Source organism: Pongo pygmaeus, chromosome 22 (assembly GCF_028885625.2).
Source record: "Pongo pygmaeus isolate AG05252 chromosome 22, NHGRI_mPonPyg2-v2.0_pri, whole genome shotgun sequence".
Taxonomy (NCBI): domain Eukaryota; kingdom Metazoa; phylum Chordata; class Mammalia; order Primates; family Hominidae; genus Pongo; species Pongo pygmaeus.
Window position 1 is genome coordinate 26,086,547 of NC_072395.2, and position 26,865 is coordinate 26,113,411.

At 42.0% G+C, this 26,865-nt stretch overlaps 1 protein-coding gene and 1 pseudogene across 1 annotated transcript; one reads left to right on the top strand and one right to left on the bottom strand.

The window, feature by feature from the left end:
• LOC129022360 (general transcription factor II-I-like) overlaps window positions 1-26,865 on the top strand; it is a 35,862-nt pseudogene that overhangs the window by 6,798 nt on the left and 2,199 nt on the right.
• Window positions 498-906, bottom strand: LOC129022362 (cytochrome c oxidase subunit 6C-like). The gene has a single exon (XM_054468467.2). It carries the CDS (start codon window positions 883-885, stop codon window positions 634-636), a length of 252 nt encoding a protein of 83 aa, XP_054324442.1. The 5' UTR covers window positions 886-906; the 3' UTR covers window positions 498-633.

Consider the following 26,865-nt stretch of genomic DNA (forward strand, 5'->3'; position numbering starts at 1 on the left):
TCCAAAAATTCTAGGGCCCCTAAGAGCTATGCTAAATCTGCTCTGCATGTGCTCTATCAATGCAACAATAAAGCCTGGATGATGGCATATCTCTTTATAGCATTGTTCACTGAATATTTTAAGCCTACTTTTGAGACCGACTGCCCAGAAAAAAAAGTTCCTTTCAAAATATTACTGCTCATTAACACTGCACCCAGTCCCTCTGAGAGCCCTGATGGAGGTGTACAAATAGATGAATGTCATTTTCATGCCTGCTAATACAACATCCATTCTGCAGCCCATGGATCTAGGAGTAATTTCAAGTCTTATGATTATTATTATTTTCTTTTTTGAGAAGGTCATCTCACTGTTGCTCAGGCTGGAGTGTAATGGCACAATCACAGCCCACTGCAGCCTCAGTCTTCTCAGGCTCAGGTGATCCTCCCACTTCAGCCTGCTGAATAGCTGGGACCACAGGTGGTGCACCAACATGCCCGGCTAATTTTTGTGTGTTTTTTTTTTTTTTGGTTAATTGTTTATTTATCAAGAGGAACTATTTCTTAGCCCACATATTCATGTGTCATAGTTCAGGAACAGAAGTCAGTGACAAAATTCTAGATAATTCAACCTGAAGAAATTCTTTATATTCCAAGATTACTTTACACTCTGAAAGATACCAGCCTTCCTCATCTCCTCAAAATCTTTCGTGACATCATAGTTTCTGTAGAAATCTGCGTATGCCTTCTTTCTTTGATCAGCCACACAAAACTTATACAAAGCTGCAACCCCCAGGGATAGCATGAATGCTACAGCCATATGATTTCGCAGACGCCTGGCCAGAAGGCCACGCATCTGAGGTTTTGGCAAAACTTCGGGAGCCATGGTAGTTAACTGTCCTTGATACATATGCCAACCTCAACACCAACGTCCTTCCTTTTTGTGGGTTTTTTGTAGAGACGTTTTGTTTCCATGTTGCCTAGGCTGGTTTCAAACTTCTGGGCTCAAGCAGTCTGCCCACCTTGGCCTTCTTTAGAGCTTGGGATTACAGGTGTGAGCCACTGCACTCAGCCTTCAAGTTTTATTCTTTTTTTTTAAAATTATTTATTGATCATTCTTGGGTGTTTCTCGGAGAGGGGGATATGGCAGGGTCATAGGATAATAGTGGAGAGAAGGTCAGGAGATAAACACATGAACAAAGGTCTCTGGTTTTCCTAGGCAGAGGTCCCTGCGGCCTTCTGCAGTGTTTGTGTCCCTGGGTACTTGAGATTAGGGAGTGGTGATGACTCTTAAAGAGCATGCTGCCTTCAAGCATCTGTTTAACAAAGCACATCTTGCACCGCCCTTAATCCATTTAACCCTGAGTTGACACAGCACATGTTTCAGAGAGCACAGGGCTGGGGGAAAGGCCATAGATCAACAGCATCCCAAGGCAGAAGAATTTCTCCTAGTCAGAACAAAATGGAGTCTCCTATGCCCACCTCTTTCTACACAGACAGAGCAACAATCTGATCTCTCCTTCCTTTCCCCACACTTCCCCCCTTCCTTTCAACAAAACCGCCATCTTCCTCATGGCCCGCTCCCGATGGTCGCTGTTTCTTCGGAGCTGTTGGGTACACCTCCCCGACAGGGCGGCCGGGCAGAGGCGCTCCTCACCTCCCAGACAGGGTGGCCGGGCAGAGGCACTCCTCACTTCCTCCCAGACGGGGTGGCAGCCGGGCAGAGGTGCTCGTCACCTTCCAGAGGGGGCGGCCGGGCAGAGGCGCTCCTCACCTCCCCGAGGGGGCGGCCGGGCAGAGGCGCTCCTCACTTCCCAGAGGGGGCGGCCGGGCAGAGGCACTCCTCACTTCCCAGAGGGGGCGGCCGGGCAGAGGCGCTCCTCACTTCCCAGACGGGGTGGCCGGGCAGAGGCGCTCCTCACTTCCTACCAGACAGGGTGGCTGGGCAGAGGCGCCCCTCACTTCCTCCCAGACGGGGTGGCGGCCGGGCAGAGGCGTTTCTCACCTCCCAGATGGGGCGGCCGGGCAGAGGCGCTCCTCACCTCCCAGACGGGGCGGCCGGGCAGAGGCGCTCCTCACTTCCCAGACAATGGGCAGCCGGGCAGAGGCGCTCCTCACCTCCCAGATGGGGCGGCCAGGCAGAGGCACTCCTCACTTCCCAGACGGGGTGGCCGGGCAGAGGTGCTCCTCATCTCCCAGACGAGGCGGCTGGGCAGAGGTGCTCCTCACTTCCTCCCAGATGGGGTGGCGGCCGGGCAGAGGAACTCTCATCTCTCAGGTGGGGCGGCCGGGCAGAGGCGCTCCTCACTTCCCAGATGTTGGGTGGCTGGGCAGAGGCGCTCCTCATCTCCCAGATGGGGCGGCTGGGCAGAGGCGCTCCTCACTTCCCAGACGGGGCAGCCGGGCAGAGGTGTTCCTCACTTTCCAGACCGGGCGGCCAGGTAGAGGCGCTCCTCACTTCCCAGACGGGGCGGCCGGGCAGAGGCGCTCCTCACTTCCTCCCAGACGGGGTGGTGGCTGGGCAGAGGCGCTCTTCACTTCCCAGACAGGGTGGCCGGGCAGAGGCGCTCCTCACATCCAAGATGATGGGCGGCCGGGCAGAGACGCTCCTCACATCCTATACGGGATGGCGGCCGGGCAGAGGCGCTGCTCACCTCCCAGACAGGGCGGCCGGGCAGAGGTGCTCCTCAGCTCCCAGACGGGGTGGCCTGGCAGAGACGCTCCTCACTTCCTTCCAGACGGGGTGGCGGCCGGGCAGAGGCGCTCCTCACCTCCCAGACGGGGCGGCCGGGCAGAGGCGCTCCTCACTTCCCAGACGGGGTGGCCGGGCAGAGGCACTCCTCACTTCCTCCCAGACAGGGTGAGGGCAGAGGCGCTCCTCACTTCCCAGACGGGGCGGCCGGGCAGAGGAGCTCCTCACATCCCAGACGATGGGTGGCCAGGCAGAGATGTTTCTCACTTCCTAGACGGGGTGGCGGCAGGGCAGAGGCTGTAATCTTAGCACTTTAGGAGGCCAAGGCAGGCAGTTGGGAGGTGGAGGTTGTCGTGAGCGGAGATCACGCCACTGCACTCCAGCCTGAGCAACATTGAGCATTCAGTGAGCGAGACTGCGTCTGCAATCCCAGCACCTCGGGAGGCCGAGGCGGACAGATCACTTGAGGCCAGGAGCTGGAGACCAGCCCGGTCAACACGGCAAAACCCCATCTCCACCAAAAATACAAAAACCAGTCAGGCGTGGCGGCGCGCGCCTGCAATCCCAGGCACTCGGCAGGCCGAGGCAGGAGAATCACAGGAGCCCGAGGCAGGGAGGTTGCAGCGAGCCGAGATCATGGCAGTACAGTCCAGCTTCGGCAACAGAGGGAGACCGAAAAAAGGAGAGGGAGACCGAAGAAAAGGGAGAGGAAAAAAGAAGGAGAGGGAGACCGAAGAAAGGGGAGAGGGAGAGGGAGAGGAAGTTTTATTCTTTAAGAAATATATGGGGGAGGAGCCAAGATGGCCGAATAGGAACAGCTCCGGTCTACAGCTCCCAGCGCGAGCGACGCAGAAGACGGGTGATTTCTGCATTTCCATCTGAGGTACCGTGTTCATCTCACTAGGGAGTGCCAGACAGTGGGCGCAGGTCAGTGGGTGAGCACACCGTGCGCCAGCTGAAGCAGGGGCGAGGCATTGCCTCACTCGTGAAGCGCAAGGGGTCAGGGAGTTCCCCTTCCAGAGGTGACAGACGGCACCTGGAAAATCGGGCCACTTCCACCCGAATACTGTGCTTTTCCGACGGGCTTAGGAAACGGTGCCCCAGGAGAGTATAGCCCGCACCTGGCTCAGAGGGTCCTACGCCCACGGAGTCTCGCTGATTGCTAGCACAGCAGTCTGAGATCAAGCAGCAAGTCGGCAGCGAGGCTGGGGGAGGGGCGCCCGCCATTGCCCAGGCTCGCTTAGGTAAACAAAGCAGCCTGGAAGCTTGAACTGGGTGGAGCCCACCACAGCTCAAGGAGGCCTGCCTGCCTCTGTAGGCTCCACCTCTGGGGGCAGGGCACAGACAAACAAAAAGACAGCAGTAACCTCTGCAGACTTAAATGTCCCTGTCTGACAGCTGTGAGGAGAGCAGTGGTTCTCCCAGCACGCAACTGGAGATCTGAGAACGGGCTGACTGCCTCCTCAAGTGGGTCCCTGACCCCTGACCCCCGAGCAGCCTAACTGGGAGGCACCCCCCAGCAGGGGCAGACTGACACCTCACACGGCCGGCCAGGTACTCCAACAGACCTGCAGCTGAGGGTTCTGTCTGTTAGAAGGAAAACTAACAGAAAGGACATCCACACCAAAAACCCATCTGTACATCACCATCATCAAAGACCAAAAGTAGATAAAACCACAAAGATGGGGAAAAAACAGAGCAGAAAAACTGGAAACTCTAAAAACCAGAGTACCTCTCCTCCTCCAAAGGAACGCAGTTCCTCACCAGCAACGGAACAAAGCTGGACGGAGAATGACTTTGACGAGCTGAGAGAAGAAGGCTTCAGACGATCAAATTACTCCGAGCTACGGGAGGATATTCAATCCAAAGGCAAAGAAGTTGAAAACTTTGAAAAAAATTTAGAAGAATGTATAACTAGAATAACCAATACAGAGAAGTGCTTAAAGGAGCTGATGGAGCTGAAAACCAAGGCTCGAGAACTACGTGAAGAATGCAGAAGCCTCAGGAGCCGATGCGATCAAATGGAAGAAAGGGTATCAGCCCTGGAAGATGAAATGAATGAAATGAAGCGAGAAGGGAAGTTTAGAGAAAAAAGAATAAAAAGAAACGAGCAAAGCCTCCAAGAAATGTGGGACTATGTGAAAAGACCAAATCTACGTCTGATTGGTGTACCTGAAAGTGATGGGGAGAATGGAAACAAGTTGGAAAACACTCTGCAGGATATTATCCAGGAGAACTTCCCCAATCTAGCAAGGCAGGCCAACATTCAGATTCAGGAAATACAGAGAACGCCACAAAGATACTCTTCGAGAAGAGCAACTCCAAGACACATAATTGTCAGATTCACCAAAGTTGAAATGAAGGAAAAAATGTTAAGGGCAGCCAGAGAGAAAGGACGGGTTACCATCAAAGGGAAGCCCATCAGACTAACAGCGGATCTCTCGGCAGAAACCCTACAAGCCAGAAGAGAGTGGGGGCCAATATTCAACATTCTTAAAGAAAAGAATTTTCAACCCAGAATTTCATATCCTGCCAAACTAAGCTTCATAAGTGAAGGAGAAATAAAATACTTTACAGACAAGCAAATGCTGAGAGATTTTGTCACCACCCGGCCTGCCCTAAAAGAGCTCTTGAAGGAAGCGCTAAACATGGAAAGGCACAACCGGTACCAGCCACTGCAAAATCATACCGAAATGTAAAGACCATTGAGACTAGGAAGAGACTGCATCAACTAACGAGCAAAACATCGAGCTAACATCATAATGACAGGATCAAATTCACACATAACAATATTAACTTTAAATGTAAATGGACTAAATGGTCCAATTAAAAGACACAGACTGGCAAATTGGATAAAGACTCAAGACCCATCAGTATGCTGTATTCAGGAAACCCATCTCACGTGCAGAGACACACATAGGCTCAAAATAAAAGGATGGAGGAAGATCTACCAAGCAAATGGAAAACAAAAAAAGGCAGGGGTTGCAATCCTAGTCTCTGATAAAACAGACTTTAAACCAACAAAGATCAAAAGAGACAAAGAAGGCCATTACATAATGGTAAAGGGATTAATTCAACAAGAAGAGCTAACTATCCTAAATATATATGCACCCAATACAGGAGCACCCAGATTCATAAAGCAAGTCCTGAGTGACCTACAAAGAGACTTAGACTCCCACACATTAATAATGGGAGACTTTAACACCCCACTGTCAACATTAGACAGATCAACGAGACAGAAAGTCAACAAGGATACCCAGGAATTGAACTCAGCTCTGCACCAAGCAGACCTAATAGACATCTACAGAACTCTCCACCCCAAATCAACAGAATATACATTTTTTTCAGCACCACACCACACCTATTCCAAAATTGACCATATCCTTGGAAGTAAAGCTCTCCTCAATAAATGTAAAAGAACAGAAATTGTAACAAACTATCTCTCAGATCACAGTGCAATCAAGCTAGAACTCAGGATTAAGAATCTCACTCAAAACCGCTCAACTACGTGGAAACTGAACAACCTGCTCCTGAATGACTACTGGGTACATAACGAAATGAAGGCAGAAATAAAGATGTTCTTTGAAACCAACGAGAACCAAGACACAACATACCAGAATCTCTGGGATGCATTCAAAGCAGTGTGTAGAGGGAAATTTATAGCACTAAATGCCCACAAGAGAAAGCAGGAAAGATCCAAAATTGACACCCTAACATCACAATTAAAAGAACTAGAAAAGCAAGAGCAAACACATTCAAAAGCTAGCAGAAGGCAAGAAATAACTAAAATCAGAGCAGAACTGAAGGAAATAGAGACACAAAAAACCCTTCAAAAAATAAATGAATCCAGGAGCTGGTTTTTTGAAAGGATCAACAAAATTGATAGACCGCTAGCAAGATTAATAAAGAAAAAAAGAGAGAAGAATCAAATAGATGCAATAAAAAATGATAAAGGGGATATCACCACCGATCCCACAGAAATACAAACTACCATCAGAGAATATTACAAACACCTCTATGCAAATAAACTAGAAAATCTAGAAGAAATGGATAAATTCCTCAACACATACACCCTCCCAAGACTAAACCAAGAAGAAGTTCAATCTCTGAATAGACCAATAACAGGAGCTGAAATTATGGCAATAATCAATAGCTTACCAACCAAAAAAAGTCCAGGACCAGATGGGTTCACAGCCGAATTCTACCAGAGGTACAAGGAGGAGCTGGTACCATTCCTTCTGAAACTATTCCAATCAATAGAAAAAGAGGGAATCCTCCCTAACTCATTTTATGAGGCCAGCATCATCCTGATACCAAAGCCTGGCAGAGACACAACAAAAAAAGAGAATTTTAGACCAATATCCTTGATGAACATTGATGCAAAAATCCTCAATAAAATACTGGCAAACAGAATCCAGCAGCACATCAAAAAGCTTATCCACCATGATCAAGTGGGCTTCATCCCTGGGATGCAAGGCTGGTTCAATATACGCAAATCAATAAATGTAATCCAGCATATAAACAGAACCAAAGACAAAAACCACATGATTATCTCAATAGATGCAGAAAAGGCCTTTGACAAAATTCAACAACCCTTCATGCTAAAAACTCTCAATAAATTAGGAATTGATGGGACGTATCTCAAAATAATAAGAGCTATTTATGACAAACCCACAGCCAATATCATACTGAATGGGCAAAAACTGAAAGCATTCCCTTTGAAAACTGGCACAAGACAGGGATGCCCTCTCTCGCCACTTCTATTCAACATAGTGTTGGAAGTTCTGGCCAGGGCAATTAGGCAGGAGAAGGAAATCAAGGGTATTCAATTAGGAAAAGAGGAAGTCAAATTGTCCCTGTTTGCAGATGACATGATAGTATATCTAGAAAACCCCATTGTCTCAGCCCAAAATCTCCTTAAGCTGATAAGCAACTTCAGCAAAGTCTCAGGATACAAAATCAATGTGCAAAAATCACAAGCATTCTTATACATCAATAACAGACAAACAGAGAGCCAAATCATGAGTGAACTCCCATTCACAATTGCTTCAAAGAGAATAAAATACCTAGGAATCCAACTTACAAGGGATGTGAAGGACCTCTTCAAGGAGAACTACAAACCACTGCTCAAGGAAATAAAAGAGGATACAAAGAAATGGAAGAACATTCCATGCTCATGGGTAGGAAGAATCAATATCATGAAAATGGCCATCCTTCCCAAGGTAATTTACAGATTCAATGCCATCCCCATCAAGCTACCAATGACTTTCTTCACAGAATTGGAAAAAACTACTTTAAAGTTCATATGGAACCAAAAAAGAGCCTGCATCGCCAAGTCAATCCTAAGCCAAAAGAACAAAGCTGGAGGCATCACGCTACCTGACTTCAAACTATACTACAAGGCTACAGTAACCAAAACAGCATGGTACTGGTACCAAAACAGAGATATAGATCAATGGAACAGAACAGAGCCATCAGAAATAATGCCACATATCTACAACCATCTGATCTTTGACAAACCTGAGAAAAACAAGAAATGGGGAAAGGATTCCCTATTTAATAAATGGTGCTGGGAAAACTGGCTAGCCATATGTAGAAAGCTGAAACTGGATCCCTTCCTTACACCTTATACAAAAATCAATTCAAGATGGATTAAAGACTTAAATGTTAGACCTAAAACCATAAAAACCCTAGAAGAAAACCTAGGCAATACCATTCAGGACATAGGCATGGGCAAGGACTTCATGTCTAAAACACCAAAAGCAATGGCAACAAAAGCCAAAATTGACAAATGGGATCTAATTAAACTAAGGAGCTTCTGCACAGCAAAGGAAACTACCATCAGAGTGAACAGGCAACCTACAAAATGGGAGAAAATTTTCGCAACCTACTCATCTGACAAAGGGCTAATATCCAGAATCTACAATGAACTCCAACAAATTTACAAGAAAAAAACAAACAACCCCATCAAAAAGTGGGCGAAGGACATGAACAGACACTTCTCAAAAGAAGACATTTATGCAGCCAAAAGACACATGAAAAAATGCTCACCATCACTGGCCATCAGAGAAATGCAAATCAAAACCACAATGAGATACCATCTCACACCAGTTAGAATGGCGATCATTAAAAAGTCAGGAAACAACAGGTGCTGGAGAGGATGTGGAGAAATAGGAACACTTTTACACTGTTGGTGGGACTGTAAACTAGTTCAACCATTGTGGAAGTCAGTGTGGCGATTCCTCAGGGATCTAGAACTAGAAATTCCATTCGACCCAGCCATCCCATTACTGGGTATATACCCAAAGGACTATAAATCATGCTGCTATAAAGACACATGCACACGTATGTTTATTGCGGCATTATTCACAATAGCAAAGACTTGGAACCAACCCAAATGTCCAACAATGATAGACTGGATTAAGAAAATGTGGCACATCTACACCATGGAATACTATGCAGCCATAAGAAATGATGAGTTCATGTCCTTTGTAGGGACATGGATGAAATTGGAAATCATCATTCTCAGTAAACTATCGCAAGAACAAAAAACCAAACACCGCATATTCTCACTCATAGGTGGGAATTGAACAATGAGAACACATGGACACAGGAAGGGGAACATCACACTTCAGGGACTGTTGTGGGTTGGGGGGAGGGGGGAGGGATAACATTGGGAGATATACCTAATGCTAGATGACGAGTTGGTGGGTGCAGTGCACCAGCATGGCACATGTATACATATGTAACTTACTGCACATTGGGCACATGTACCATAAAACCTAAAGTATAATAATAATAATAATAATAATAATTACAATAAAAGAAAAAAAAAAAAAAAAAGAAATATATTTTGTAGGCCAGGCACGGTGTCTCATGCCTGTAATCCCAGCAATTTGGGAGGCCAAGGCAGGCAGATCACGAGGTCAGGAGATGAAAACCAGCCTGATCAACATGGTGAAATCCCTAGCTCTACTAAAAACACAAAAATTAGCTGGGCGTGGTGGTGTGTGCCTGTAATCCCAGCTACTCGGGTGTCTGAGGCAGGAGAATCACTTGAACCAGAAAGTCAGAGGTTCCAGTGAGCCGAGATCACACCACTGCACCCCAGCCTGGCAACAGAGCAAGACTCCGTCTCAAAAAAAGAAAGAAATACATTTTGTAAGGCCATAGCTGCCAGAGATAGTGATTCCTCTGATGGATCTGGGCAAAGTAAATTAAAAACCTTCTGGGAAAAATTTACTATTCTAGGTGCCATTAAGAACGTTTGTGATTCACGGGAAGAGAACAAAATTAACATTAACAGGACTGTGGAAGAAGTTGATTCCATCTCTCCTAGGTGACTTTAAGGGGTTCAAGATTTTAGAGGACGAAGGAACTGCAGATGTGGTGGAAATAGCAAGTGAACTAGAATTAGAAGTGGAGCCTGGTGGCTGGGCACAGTGGTTCATGCCTATAATCCCAGCACTTTGGGAGGTCGAGGTGGGATCACCTGAGTTCGGGAGTTTGAGACCAGCCTGACCAACACGGAGAAAGCCCATCTCTACTAAAAATACAAAATTAGCCAGGCATGGTGGTGCATGCCTGTAATCCTAGCTACTTGTGAGGCTGGGGCAGGAGAATTACTTGAACCCAGGGGGCAGAGGTTGCGGTGAGTGGAGATCCTGTCATTGCACTCCAGCCAGGGCAACAAGAGTGAAACTCTGTCTCAAAAAAAAAAAAAAAAAAAAAAAAAAGTGGAGCCTGCAGATGGGACTGAACTGCTGCAATTTCATAATCAAATGTGAATGGGTAAGGAGTTGCTTCTTACAATGAGCAAAGAAAGTCGTCTCTGAAATGGAATCTACTCCTGGTGTAGATGTCATGAATATTGTTGAAATGACAAAAGATTTAGAATATTCCATAAATTTACTTCATAAAGCAATGGCAGGCTTTCAGAGGATTGACTCCGATTTGGAAAGAAGTTGCACTGTGTGTAAAATGCTATCCAATAGCATCATACATCCCAGAGATCTTTTGTGAAAGAAAGATTCAACATAACTTTTAAATGCATTGGGAAATGAAGACATTTGTGTAACTTCACTTTACACTTCCATGATTGTGGTGGTCTGGAATTGAACCTACAGTACCTCCCACGGATGTCTGTATGCCACTAAGGTTTAAACTTAAATTTGCATTGTCAGATTAGATTCAATTCATGTTCAATTGAGCAGATTACTAGTGAATTAAAAATTTTTCTAATTTGCTAATTCCTATTCCAAGTAGTAGTTTTAGTTCCTTAAAAAAACTGTCCTCCCCACTGTATCCCTCCCTTCACCACCTGTGTTATAATCTTCCAAGCTTTATGGTAGTAACCTATTTTTAAAATTTTGCCAATATTATAATTTTGAGAAATGTTAAGTCCTTGATTGTATGTTAGTTCATACTAATGCTGTTTTGATTGTGTGTGTATCACCTGCCCTCTGACCCACAAACACCACAGTCTCACGGGCAGATGTGTTTATTGTCCCCTCCCTGTGCTCTATGGCTTACATGGTTCTCCAGTGATGCAAACTAAGCATTAGGGAGTGGTCCTCAGTGGCAAGTTGTAGTCCCTGCCTATTGGTATTTGTAGTTTGTTTACATTGCTACTAATGTGATACCATGGAGAATGGTTTTTGTACCTAATTCTCAAGTACCTTTTATTTGTTTGCAATAGTGTTCTTCTGAAACTTAATCAATAGGTTCATGAGGAAGTTGTAGAAATTCTTCAGTAGAATTCCGAGCCCTTTTCTGGGATTTAGTGAAGTGTTATTAAATAGAACTAAATATAAAGCGAGTCATTCACATGATTTAAAACTTTCTAGTTATAACATTAAAAAATAAAGGGAAACGGGGGGGAGGAGCCAAGATAGCGGAATAGGAGCAGCTCTGGTCTACAGCTCCCAGCGTGAGCGACGCAGAAGACGGGTGATTTTTGCATTTCCATCTCAGGTACCGTGTTCATCTCACTAGGGAGTGCCAGACAGTGGGCGCAGGTCAGTGGGTGAGTGCACCCATGCGCCAGCCGAAGCAGGGGCGAGGCATTGCCTCACTCGGGAAGCGCAAGGGGTCAGGGAGCTCCCTTTCCAGGAGTGACAGACGGCACCTGGAAAATCGGGACACTCCCACCCGAATACTGTGTTTTTCCGATGGGCTTAGGAAACGGTGCCCCAGGAAAGTACAGCCCGCACCTGGCTTAGAGGGTCCTACGCCCACGGAGTCTCGCTGATTGCTAGCACAGCAGTCTGAGATCAAACAGCAAGGCGGCAGCCAGGCTGGGGGAGGGGCGCCCGCCATTGCCCAGGCTTGCTTAGGTAAACAAAGCAGCCTGGAAGCTTGAACTGGGTGGAGCCCACCACAGCTCAAGGAGGCCGGCCTGCCTCTGTAGGCTCCACCTCTGGGGTCAGAGCACAGACAAACAAAAAGACAGCAGCAACCTCTGCAGACTTAAATGTCCCTGTCTGACAGCTTTGAGGAGAGCAGTGGTTCTCCCAGCACGCAGCTGGAGATCTGAGAACGGGCTGACTGCCTCCTCAAGTGGGTCCCTGACCCCTGACCCCCGAGCAGCCTAACTGGGAGGCACCCCCCAGCAGGGGCAGACTGACACCTCACACGGCCGGCCAGGTACTCCAACAGGCCTGCAGCTGAGGGTCCTGTCTGTTAGAAGGAAAACTAACAGAAAGGACATCCACACCAAAAACCCATCTGTACATCACTGTCATCAAAGACCAAAAGTAGATAAAACCACAAAGATGGGGAAAAAACAGAGCAGAAAAACTGGAAACTCTAAAAAGCAGAGTACCTCTCCTCCTCCAAAGGAATGCAGTTCCTCACCAGCAACGGAACAAAGCTGGACGGAGAATGACTTTGACGAGCTGAGAGAAGAAGGCTTCAGACGATCAAATTACTCCGAGCTACGGGAGGATATTCAAACCAAAGGCAAAGAAGTTGAAAACTTTGAAAAAAATTTAGAAGAATGTATAACTAGAATAACCAATACAGAGAAGTGCTTAAAGGAGCTGATGGAGCTGAAAACCAAGGCTCGAGAACTACGTGAAGAATGCAGAAGCCTCAGGAGCCGATGCGATCAAATGGAAGAAAGGGTATCAGCCCTGGAAGATGAAATGAATGAAATGAAGCGAGAAGGGAAGTTTAGAGAAAAAAGAATAAAAAGAAACGAGCAAAGCCTCCAAGAAATGTGGGACTGTGTGAAAAGACAAAATCTATGTCTGATTGGTGTACCTGAAAGTGATGGGGAGAATGGAACCAAGTTGGAAAACACTCTGCAGGATATTATCCAGAAGAACTTCCCCAATCTAGCAAGGCAGGCCAACATTCAGATTCAGGAAATACAGAGAACGCCACAAAGATTCTCCTCGAGAAGAGCAACTCCAAGACACATAATTGTCAGATTCACCAAAGTTGAAATGAAGGAAAAAATGTTAAGGACAGACAGAGAGAAAGGTCGGGTTACCCTCAAAGACTAACAGCTGATCTCTCGACAGAAACCCTACAAGCCAGAAGAGAGTGGGGGCCAATATTCAACATTCTTAAAGAAAAGAATTTTCAACCCAGAATTTCATATCCAGCCAAACTAAGCTTCATAAGTGAAGGAGAAATAAAATCCTTTACAGACAAGCAAATGCTGAGAGATTTTGTCACCACCAGGCCTGCCCTAAAAGAGCTCCTGAAGGAAGCACTAAACATGGAAAGGCACAACCGGTACCAGCCACTGCAAAATCATACCGAAATGTAAAGACCATCGAGACTAGGAAGAGACTGCATCAACTAACGAGCAAAATAACCAGCTAACATCATAATGACAGGATCAGATTCACACATAACAATATTAACTTTAAATGTAAATGGACTAAATGCTCCAATTAAAAGACACAGACTGGCAAATTGGATAAAGACTCAAGACCCATCAGTGTGCTGTATTCAGGAAACCCATCTCACGTGCAGAGACACACATAGGCTCAGAATAAAAGGATGGAGGAAGATCTACCAAGCAAATGGAAAACAAAAAAAGGCAGGGGTTGCAATCCTAGTCTCTGATAAAACAGACTTTAAACCAACAAAGATCAAAAGAGACAAAGAAGGCCATTACATAATGGTAAAGGGATTAATTCAACAAGAAGAGCTAACTATCCTAAATATATATGCACCCAATACAGGAGCACCCAGATTCATAAAGCAAGTCCTGAGTGACCTACAAAGAGACTTAGACTCCCACACATTAATAATGGGAGACTTTAACACCCCACTGTCAACATTAGACAGATCAACGAGACAGAAAGTCAACAAGGATACCCAGGAATTGAACTCAGCTCTGCACCAAGCGGACCTAATAGACATCTACAGAACTCTCCACCCCAAATCAACAGAATATACATTTTTTTCAGCACCACACCACACCTATTCCAAAATTGACCATATACTTGGAAGTGTAAAGCTCTCCTCAATAAATGTAAAAGAACAGAAATTATAACAAACTATCTCTCAGATCACAGTGCAATCAAGCTAGAACTCAGGATTAAGAATCTCACTCAAAACCGCTCAACTACGTGGAAACTGAACAACGTGCTCCTGAATGACTACTGGGTACATAATGAAATGAAGGCAGAAATAAACATGTTCTGTGAAACCAACGAGAACAAAGACACAACATACCAGAATCTCTGGGATGCATTCAAAGCAGTGTGTAGAGGGAAATTTATAGCACTAAATGCCCACAAGAGAAAGCAGGAAAGATCCAAAATTGACACCCTAACATCACAATTAAAAGAACTAGAAAAGCAAGAGCAAACACATTCAAAAGCTAGCAGAAGGCAAGAAATAACTAAAATCAGAGCAGAACTGAAGGAAATAGAGACACAAAAAACCCTTCAAAAAATAAATGAATCCAGGAGCTGGTTTTTTGAAAGGATCAACAAAATTGATAGACCGCTAGCAAGATTAGTAAAGAAAAAAAGAGAGAAGAATCAAATAGATGCAATAAAAAATGATAAAGGGGATATCACCACCGATCCCACAGAAATACAAACTACCATCAGAGAATATTACAAACACCTCTACACAAATAAACTAGAAAATCTAGAAGAAATGGATAAATTCTTCAACACATACACCCTCCCAAGACTAAACCAGGAAGAAGTTGAATCTCTGAATAGACCAATAACAGGAGCTGAAATTGTGGCAATAATCAATAGCTTACCAACCAAAAAAAGTCCAGGACCAGATGGGTTCACAGCCGAATTCTACCAGAGGTACAAGGAGGAGCTGGTACCATTCCTTCTGAAACTATTCCAATCAATAGAAAAAGAGGGAATCCTCCCTAACTCATTTTATGAGGCCAGCGTCATCCTGATACCAAAGCCTGGCAGAGACACAACAAAAAAAGAGAATTTTAGACCAATATCCTTGATGAACATTGATGCAAAAATCCTCAATAAAATACTGGCAAACAGAATCCAGCAGCACATCAAAAAGCTTATCCACCATGATCAAGTGGGCTTCATCCCTGGGATGCAAGGCTGGTTCAATATACGCAAATCAATAAATGTAATCCAGCATATAAACAGAACCAAAGACAAAAACCACATGATTATCTCAATAGATGCAGAAAAGGCCTTTGACAAAATTCAACAACCCTTCATGCTAAAAACTCTCAATAAATTAGGTATTGATGGGACGTATCTCAAAATAATAAGAGCTATCTATGACAAACCCACAGCCAATATCATACTGAATGGGCAAAAACTGGAAGCATTCCCTTTGAAAACTGGCACAAGACAGGGATGCCCTCTCTCACCACTTCTATTCAACATAGTGTTGGAAGTTCTGGCCAGGGCAATTAGGCAAGAGAAGGAAATCAAGGGTATTCAATTAGGAAAAGAGGAAGTCAAATTGTCCCTGTTTGCAGATGACATGATAGTATATCTAGAAAACCCCATTGTCTCAGCTCAAAATCTCCTTAAGCAGATAAGCAACTTCAGCAAAGTCTCAGGATACAAAATCAATGTACAAAAATCACAAGCATTCTTATACATCAATAGCAGACAAACAGAGAGCCAAATCATGAGTGAACTCCCATTCACAATTGCTTCAAAGAGAATAAAATACCTAGGAATCCAACTTACAAGGGATGTGAAGGACCTCTTCAAGGAGAAGTACAAACCACTGCTCAAGGAAATAAAAGAGGATACAAAGAAATGGAAGAACATTCCATGCTCATGGGTAGGAAGAATCAATATCATGAAAATGGCCATCCTTCCCAAGGTAATTTACAGATTCAATGCCATCCCCATCAAGTTACCAATGACTTTCTTCACAGAATTGGAAAAAACTACTTTAAAGTTCATATGGAACCAAAAAAGAGCCCGCATCACCAAGTCAATCCTAAGCCAAAAGAACAAAGCTGGAGGCATCACGCTACCTGACTTCAAACTATACTACAATGTTACAGTAACCAAAACAGCATGGTACTGGTAGCAAAACAGAGATATAGATCAATGGAACAGAACAGAGCCGTCAGAAATAATGCCACATATCTACAACTATCTGATCTTTGACAAACCTGAGAAAAACAAGAAATGGGGAAAGGATTTCCTATTTAATAAATGGTGCTGGGAAAACTGGCTAGCCATATGTAGAAAGCTGAAACTAGATCCCTTCCTTACACCTTATACAAAAATCAATTCAAGATGGATTAAAGACTTAAACGTTAGACCTAAAACCATAAAGACCCTAGAAGAAAACCTAGGCATTACCATTCAGGACATAGGCATGGGCAAGGACTTCATGTCTAAAACACCAAAAGCAATGGCAACAAAAGCCAAAATTGACAAACGGGATCTAATTAAGGTAAAGAGCTTCTGCACAGCAAAGGAAACTACCATCAGAGTGAACAGGCAACCTACAAAATGGGAGAAAATTTTCGCAACCTACTCATCTGACAAAGGGCTAATATCCAGAATCTACAATGAACTCCAACAAATTTACAAGAAAAAAACAAACAACCCCATCAAAAAGTGGGCGAAGGACATGAACAGACACTTCTCAAAAGAAGACATTTGTGCAGCCAAAAAACACATGAAAAAATGCTCACCATCACTGGCCATCAGAGAAATGCAAATCAAAACCACAATGAGATATCATCTCACACCAGTTAGAATGGCAATCATTAAAAAGTCAGGAAACAACAGGTGCTGGAGAGGATGTGGAGAAATAGGAACACTTTTACACTGTTGGTGGGACTGTAAACTAGTTCAACCCTTGTGGAAGTCAGTGTGGCGATTCCTCAGGGATCTAGAACTAGAAATTCCATTTGACCCAGCCATCCCATTACTGGGTATATACCCAAAGGACTATAAATCATGCTGCTATAAAGAGACATGCGCACGTATGTTTATTGTGGCATTATTCACAATAGCAAAGACTTGGAACCAACCCAAATGTCCAACAACGATAGACTGGATTAAGAAAATGTGGCACATCTACACCATGGAATACTATGCAGCCATAAAAATTCATGAGTTCATGTCCTTTGTAGGGACATGGATGAAATTGGAAATCATCATTCTCAGTAAACTATCGCAAGAACAAAAAACCAAACACCGCATATTCTCACTCATAGGTGGGAATTGAACAATGAGAACACATGGACACAGGAAGGGGAACATCACACTTCGGGGACTGTTGTGGGGTGGGGGGAGGGGGGAGGGATAGCATTGGGAGATACACCTAATGCTAGATGACGAGTTGGTGGGTGCAGCGCCCCAGCATGGCACATGTATACATATGTAACTTACCTGCACGTTGCGCACATGTACCATAGAGCCTAAAGTATAATATAATAATAATAATAATAATAATAATAAAAAGAAAAAAAAATACACGGAAACAAGTGAAAATCATTTTAGTGGCAATACTTTAAAATATTTCAATGTGTAATCAATATAGAAATTGTTAATGGGATATTTGGAATACTTTTTGTGCTGAGTTTTCAAAAGTCAATGTGTATTGTTCACCTACAGAGCATCTGAATTTGGACTGGCCACATTGCAAGTTGCACATGTGTCTAGAAGTTGTGCTGGACTTTGTAAAAGCCTAGGATTTGTTTCCTGATGATGATCTTCCCATATTTAAATTTATAGCCAATAAATTACTCTTATTTTAGATTTTTATTTTAAAAGTCCCCTTTAAAATTTTCCCTCTGCCTTTTTTTTTTTTTTTTTAAAGACGGGGTATCTTTCTGTGACCCAGACTGGAGTGTAGTGGTATGATTATAGCTCATCATAACCTTAAATTCCTGGACTCAAGCAATCGTCTTGCTTCAGCCTCCAGAGTAGCTAGGACTACAGATGTGCACCACCACACCTAATTTTATCTTTTTTTTGTAGGGATGGGTTGTTTCTATGTTGCTCAAACTGATCTTGAAATGCTGGGCTCAAGCAATTCTGCCTCAGCCTCCCAAAGTGGTGGGATTAAAGTGTGAGCCACCTCGACCTATTTTTTGTTTGTATAACAAATCACAAATATTGGAATACGGGAAAAACTATTTTTACTAAAAGCCAAATATTAAGATAATAGATATGCACCTTTTTATTATTTTTTACAGGTGTTGAAGAAGAAGAAAAGGTTGCAGAGATGGATAAAATAAAGTCTACACCCAGGTGAATCACATGAGTGTAGATGCTGTAGAAATGGCAACACTCAGAAAAACAGTTGGACTGTTTCTGCTTTTGCTATCTTAAAAGCAATACACTTAAATTTTATAAAACATAGATGATATAATAGAGTTTTCTAAAGGGTAGACTGTGTTATGCTACTGACTTGTTATATAACACATTTTCACAAAGTGAATGGATGAGGAATAACCTTACTTTCCACTTCCTTTTAGGAGGAACCCAAGAAATACTCCAGGGTAGGACCACTTTAAAGACAATAATGCAAGAAATCAGACATTTCTCTGTCCTTTTGTGTGGTTCTTAAAGTCATATATTTAATCTACTTTTCATTTTGGCCCTTTGGATTTGTGTCAGGTTTAGAAGTTCTTCCATGTGAATAGGGTGCTGTAGTATTAAGTAATTTTAAAGTCACATATTACGAAAGATCATGTATGCCTTTATTAAGCCACAATAAGGTGGTGATGATTTTGTTTTTTAATCTTACAATTTAATGACATTTATCTGCTTTTTACCTCCCCCAGGGAAAGCTTTACAAAAACCCACAGAGGTACGTGTACCATATGAGAAGATGCTACAAGACCAGTCAGCTTTGATAGTACAGGGGCTTCCAGAAGGTGTTGCCTTTAAACACCCTGAGAATTATGATCTTGCAACCCTGAAATGGATTTTGGAGAACACAGCTGGGATTTCATTTATTATTAAGAGGTGAGGTGCTTTCTCCCTTCGTGCCCATCAGTGGTTTATTCATATAAATTTGAATATTCAGCTTATGTTAATACATTTTAAAAATTCTTGGTTAACAGAATTCATTTAAATTTATGCTGTCATTAATTTTGTGTATTCATGTGTAGTTTTATTAGTTTTGTTTTATTGCAGATCTTTCTTAGAGCCAGAGAAGCATCTAGATTAGTGATTGCTTTGCTTTCTTGATAGCTGGCTGGCTTCCTAATCCTGTTTTGCTAAATTTAATACACTTTAATGGTTTCTCTTTTATTTTCTTTGAGAATATGATGTAAGACATTTTCAGATGGGCTGCTTAGATATTTATATAATCCAAGAAAAGTTCATTGAGCAGAAAAAGTAGAGACTTGTTTTTTGTTTTCAGATCAGCTACTTGTTTTCTGTGTAAGATCGTAGATCTGCCCCCATTTCCAAGCATTATGAGTAGGATTAATTGACCTAATGTCACTGAATAGGCCGGCATTTTTGGGCACAGCATTGGTGGGGAGGGGATACACAACTGTGTGTAAGCATTATGGCTCTGGAGTGCTCGGAGTCTCATGGAAGGGAGAAAAGTTTGTAAAATGACCATGGCAAGACCCTCACATCCCTGCTGTAAGAATGGTTCAGAGAAAGTGCTGCGAATGTTCATTAGGGGTTGGATTCCTTTATAGTTCAGGAAGAATTTCATGAGGAAGAGGGCATTTACATGAGCTCTTGGAGAGTGAGAAGGATTTCAACTTCCTTTAGGGAAGTTTAGCCATTTCATTTGAAGAGAAAAAATGATAAAGAGTGATACCCTTTGGAGCCAATTTTTTTTTTAGACTTTTGAAAGGAAATAACAAATATCATTGGAATACTCTTCACAATGTAAGGATAAAAGGGAAAACAATATGTACATGAACACACACATTTTGTTTTCTGTTAACCTTTGTTTTATTCTCATTGTAGTGAAAAGGTTAATTTTTAGCAGCTTTACTGAGATATAATTGATGCACCATAAAAATACACCTGTTGGAAGTATTTAATTCACTGATAGTAAATTTACAGTCTTAAATTTTTTTAAATGATTTTATAACCATCATCACAATCTAATTTTAGGATGCTTTTATTACCCCATCTCTGAATTATGATATAGAAATTGAGTATATAGTGTGTTTCCTATTGAAATTAGTTTTTTTCACTGAGCATAATTCACCTCAGGCTCATTGAGCTTGTTGAGTGTATCAGTAGCTCCTTTTTATTGCTGAGCGTTAAGTATTCTGTGAACATACGACCTGTTTAATCCTTACTTGATGATTTTATTGTTTTCATTTTTTGCTGTTATGAATAATGCTACAGTGACCATACTTGAGCAAGTTTTTGTCTGGACATATACCTTAATATCTCATACATTGTATATATACCTAGGAGTATAATTACTAGGAATAGGGTACATTTACACTGAACTTTTAAGAAACTGACCAGTTGTTTTCCCAAGTAGCTGTACCATTTTATATTCCAGCAGCACATGATGAGCGTTTAAATTCTCCACATTACTGCCAACTTACTGTGTTCTTGATGTTACCCATCGTAATAGGTGTGAAGTGGTATCTCATTTTGGTATTTTTTTGTTTTGTTTTATATTTCTCTAGTGACTTGTGTTACCTTTTACAATTTTTTTTTTTTTTTTTGAGACAGAGTCTTACTCTGTCACTCAGGTTAGAGTCCAGTGGCACGATCTGGGCTCAGTGCAACCTCAGTCTTCCTGGCTGAAGTGATCCTCCTCCCTCAGGTCTTGAGTAGCTGGGAGTACAGGTGTGCGCCATCATACCTGGCTCATTTTTGAATTTTTTTTTTTTTGGTAGAGATGGAGTTTCCTCACATTGCCCAGGCTGGTGTCAAACTCCTGGGCTCAAGCAATCCACCTTCCTAGGCTTCCCAAAGTGCTTGGATTACAGGTTTGTGTTATCTTTCAATGTGCTTATTGGTCATTTACATATGTTTTTTGGAGTAATGTCTATTTAGATCCTCTTCCCATTCTAAAATTGGGTTTGTCTTTTTATTATTGGGTCATAAGAGTTTTTTACATATTCTCAATATAAGTCCCTAATTGATTGATGATTTAAAAAAATTTGCATGTGAGAGAGGGTGTCACACTTTCATGCAGGCTGTGGTGTAGGATTTGGAATTTTATTACAAACATTGCCATGTAGCTTCTGTTTCTGTCACTGCATAGAAACCAGTCTTGTCAAATTTATCCATAACCTCAATCTTTCCAAAGCTGACATTTTATTATTCCTCTTCTGTGGAAGCTACGCAGTATCTGACATAGTTCCTTCCTTGAAAGTCTTCTCAGTCTTGGCTTCCAGTAGGGTTTCTGCTACTTCTCTGCCCTTTTCTCCTCAGTCCTCTTTGTAGGCTTCTCCTAAACTGCCTGCATCATAAAGGTTGGGGTGTCCCAGGCCTTTGACCTGAGATCTCACTTTATCTGTATCTTCATTTATTCTTTTAATTGTTCCATTAATGTGAAAATCTCCTGGATGCTACTAATTCCAGTCCTGACCACTAAACTGAATTTTGACTCATATGTCCAGCTACTTACTTGAAAACACCACTTGAATGAATAAGGATCTCAAAATTGATTTGTCCAAATGAAGTTCATGGGTGCCATTTTTCTGAAGTGCTATTTGGGGTTTAAGTAGAGAGGTGACAAGTTACCATCTAAACATTTACAGAACACTCTTAACTTGATATATTTACCTTACTTTGACTATCCGATTTATCTGAAAATGCAGTCGGAGCTTCATCTCCAACATAGATCACCTTTGCATTGGCTTTCTCCGTTTTTGTTATTGTAGACCAGATTGCCTTTTGCTTTTTTTTATCTGGTGTGAGGCAATAGCTTCCTCAAGGGTGTCTCTGCTTCCTCTTTCACCCATTCCTGTCATTCTTCCACTGTCAACTACAGTGACTTTTCAAGCTTTCATTTGCCTCCTAAAACCTATCAGAGGATTCTGACTGTCAGAATGAATAGGCTCCTTGCCATCTGTGACCCTTCATTTGCTCCCTGCTTCCTACCCTCAGCTTCCGCACTATGTTGTAGCCAGGCTCAGTGATTTTCTTTCTGTTTTCTAAATATGTGAGGCTGTTCTCCTTCTTTGGGACTAGAGGAGGATTACAGAGAAAATATGACACAAATTAATTAATTTTTACGTGTGTGATTTGTTATCTGAATCAGATTACAAGCTCCTTGACAGCAGAGACCCAATTTAATGCTTTTTGTCTCCAACATTCCTGCCTTTGCCTCCAGCCTCCTCCTTTGCTGTGTCTGGGACAGTAACTTGTACTAATTCATTTGACGCTTCCTTTTTCTCTCTTTCACTCCCCTCCCCTTCCCTCCCCTCCCCCGCCCCCCCGCCCTCTCCTTTCCTCCCCTCCTCTTCTGTTTTCTTTTCTTTTGAGATGGAGTCTGTGTTGCCCAGGCTGGAGTTCAGTGGCATAATTTCAGTTCACTGCAGCCTCCATCTCCTGGTTTCAAGCGGTTCTCCTGCTTCAGCCTCCTGAGTAGCTGAGGTTACAGGTGCACCTCACCATGCCTGGCTAATTTTTTTATTTTTAGTATAGACAAGGCTTCACCATGTTGGTTAGGTTGGTCTTGTACCAACCTAGTGATCCACCTGCCTTGGCCTCCCAAAGTGCTAGGATTATAGGCATGAACCACCGCACCTGGCCTGACATTTTGTTTTCTGAGCTTTCTTTGTGTCAGGTTATGATTAAGTGCTCAGAATTTAGTAGATGTTAGATTTCGAGGTTGTTTCTCTCTTAGTTTAGAATACAAGCTATTGCAGGATGAGGATGGGAATAAGGGGACACCTGTGGTGATAAATGAGAGGAGTATATGTGCAGATTTCAACTTGGGAAGAACTTCATTGTTCTGATGAATTTTGGAAACTATTATGAGCTAACATTATTGCTTTGGATTAGTAATTGACTAAATAGTGCCTTAGTTGCTTGTGAGAGTAAAAGTAATTTCCCAAAGTGCTAAATTCAGTCCTAGGCTGTAGCTGAGAGAATCAAACTTAATGGAAACTAATGATATTCCTAATAGAGTAGACAGCAAGCAAGGTAAACCCCTACTTATCTTCCTCTCCCTCGATAAACATCATCTACTAAGAGTTTTGTCTGAAATGCAGTAGAACAGTAAATCAAAGCACTTTAAAGAGGGAAATATTACCCTTTTAGCAACAGACTACTTTCAGATTTAAACACAACTACTGCAAAGTGTTAAGTGTGAGGTCATGTCTGTTCAGGTGTTAAACTTAGATGTGGAGAATATACTGTTTATCTTTGTTTCAAGGCTTTGTCCCCCCCCCAAAAAAAAAACAAAACAAAAAACACCATTTAAAGCAAGTCTTGCTAGGTCTTCACCAAAAGCTTCCTTCCTAATGCGAGTGGAGTTAGCTACCAGATATAAACATTGCATAGAAGCTTGGCTCTCAGAGTTTAGTAAGCAAGCTTAAGCATTTCCTGTAAATTTTAAGTGATTACTTATAAAAGAGCAGAGCAACTTGGCGTCTTAGGTGGAGAGAAGATATTGTATTCTGGTTAAAAATTGTAAGGGGCTTATGGAAATGAGTGACATGGTGTTAGTTATTTTGAAAAGTAAAAGTATATGTTCTCATTTTCTGCTAAAAAATATAATCAAAGGAGAAAAATGTTCAACAAACAGGAGTTTTGTTTTTGTTTTTTGTTTTTTTTTCCTGTTAGAAGAGTGAAGACTGTGTACCCAGGACCTTTCCCCCCCACCACCACAATTTTTTAATTGTGGTAAAAATATATATAACATAAAATATATTATCTTAGCCATTTTTAGTTTACCATTCAGTGGCAATAAATACATGTATAATGTTGCACAGCCATCACCATCATCTATCTCCATATCTCTTTTCATTTTGCAAAACTGAAACTCTGTACCCATTAAACAATAACTTCCCATTCCCTTCTCCCCCAGCCTCTGTCTCTGATTTTGACTAATGTTTTAAGTATCTAATATAAATGGAATCATAAAGCATTCATTTTTTGTGATTGGCTTCTTTTACTCCGCATAATGTCCTCAAGTTTCATCCATGTTGTAGATGTGATGGGGTTTTCTTTCTTTTTAGGACGGACAATCCATTGTCTGTGTAGACCACATTTTGCTTATCCATTCATCTGTCAATGGACGCTTGGATTGCTTCTACATTTTAGATATTGGGAGTAATACAGCTATAAATGAGGGTGTACAAATAATCTCTTGAGGACCCTGTTTTCAATTCTTTTGAGTATATACTGAGAAGTGCAATTGCTGGATCACATGGTAATTCTATTTTTAATTCGTTCAGGAAACAACATACTGTTTTCTACAGTAGCTGTACCATTTGACATTCCCACTAACCATGCAGAAGGGTTCCAATTTCTCCACATCCTTGCCAGCACTTGCTATTTTCTATTTTTATTTTATTTTATAGATGTCGTCCTAATGGGTGTGGAGTGGTATCTCAATGCAGTTTTGATTCGCATTTCCCTAATGACTAGTGATAATGAGTATCTTCTGGTGCTTATTGGCCATTTTCTGTCTTCTCTGAAGAAATGTTCCTTTAAGACTTTTGCTTATTTTTGAATTAAATTGTTGTTTGTTGTTGAGTTTTAGAAGTTCTTTATATATTCTGGATATTAATCACTTTATTTCCAAATATTTTCTCCCATTCTGTGGGTGGCATTTTTACTTTGTTGATAATGTATTTAGATGCACAAAATTTGTAATTTTCATGAAGTCCAGTTTGTCTATTTTTAAAATTTTGTTGCCTGTGTTTTTGGTGTCATATTCAAGAAATCATTGCCAAATGCAATGTTGTAAAGTTTTTGCCTTATCTTTTCTTCTAAGAGTTTCATACTTATAGCTTTGACATTTAAGTCTTTGATCCATTTTAACTTTGTATGTGGTATTAGGTAAAGATCCAATTTTATTCATGTTGATATTTAGTTTTCCCAATGCCATATGTTGAAAAAATGACTTTTTCCCTATTTATATGGTCTTGGCATTCTTGTTGAAAGTCATTTGACCATATATGTAAGTATACATTTCTGGGCTTTCTGTTCTATTTCATTGATCTGTATGTCTGTCTTTATGCCAGCATCACACTGTTTTGATTATTATAACTCTGTAGTAAGTTTTGAAATCAGGAAGTGTGAATCTTCCAGCTTTGTTTTTTTTTTTTGCAAGATTGTTGTGGTTATTTGGGGTTCCTCGAGATTCCTTAAGAATTTTAGAATAGATATTTCTATTTCTGCAAAAAATCATTGTGATTTTGATGGGAATTGTGTAAATCTGTAGATTGCTTTGGGTAGTATTGACATCGTAACAATATTGTCTTCCAATCCGTGAACGTGGGTTATGCCTCCATTTACTCATGTCTTCTTTATAGTTTTCATTATACAAGTCTTTCACCTCCTTGGTCAAATTAATTCCTAAATATTTTATTCTTTTTTTGGGAAACACTGTGATGAGTAGTGAGCCAGGACTAGAGATCAGATTTCCCCACTATTCGTTCCCACACCTTTACTGTTGCTTAGCCCAGCTGATTCACTAGACTCCAGTCACTAACCCCAAGTTTCTATCAGATGGGTCAATTTTAAATTATAGGGAAAAAAACAGAATAAAAATTGGATAACTACTTTGTAGCAAGCTGGATTTTTTTTTCATAGTCAGATTTATCATTTCTTTGTATTTGCTTGTGTCTGTGAATTCTGTTTGGTGGAAATGACCTGTATTAAGTTTTGACCTACTATCTTAGTAATTGACCTAATGAGCTTTGGATTTGGCTGCTCCACTAAATATGATGAACAAATAAAGGTAACTTTTCTCCTTCTGAAATTTCTAAAAACACTTTTCCTCACTCAATAATTTTTTCAGTTTTCATGCTTCATTTACCATGTGAAAGGCTGTGTCCCCAGTGTTATGAGGAGCCCCTTGTTTTGAAGCAGCTGCTGCTCCTGGAACAGGCAGATCTCTACACAGGAGCACTCATTTCTAGAGAGCAGTCTTGTCATTGCTGTGAAGGAAAATGCCTAATGCTCAAATCAGGGGCTACTTAGGCTTTCCCAGAATTGCCCTTTCTTAGATTTTGTAATTAAATTGAAGAGGCAGTTACTCTGGGCTTAAACTAGGAAATTACATCATCTGAATTCTGTCTAACTTAATTGAGTCCTGCTGTGTTACTAATCCACATTAATATGGTCTTTTTCCATTAACATATTTTCCCTGGTTGCTGAACATGGAGGCTTACAGTTTCTAGAATGGCTTGGCAGAATTTTTCTTTGGGAATTGGTGAAGATGGGATTTGAAGTACAGATCCAGGAAGGTGGAGGGTCCCCACAAAAAAAAAAGTGCCCTCACAGAAGACTGTGCACTTAGTGTCATCATATACAATGGGCAGCACACACAGGCCCCTGCTATTCCTTTATGAAGGACAGGTTGGGAGGGTCTCTGGAGGTGGTGCTTGCTCACTGGCCACCAGCCTCTCCCCTGCTCTCTCTGCCTCCCTTGTCATCCACACTCACCTTCATGGTGCAGGACATGTTGGCTTTGTTCTTTGACCTCATTTCATTCTGAAGTTTTAAAGCTTGGTGTAACTGGTTTTACCCCTCCAATTTGAAAAGTTATTTTAGAAATTGAAATAATTATTGCCACATTTTTCTTAGATGTTTAAGATTGTGGTCACCTGCTTTATTTATAGACATTGCA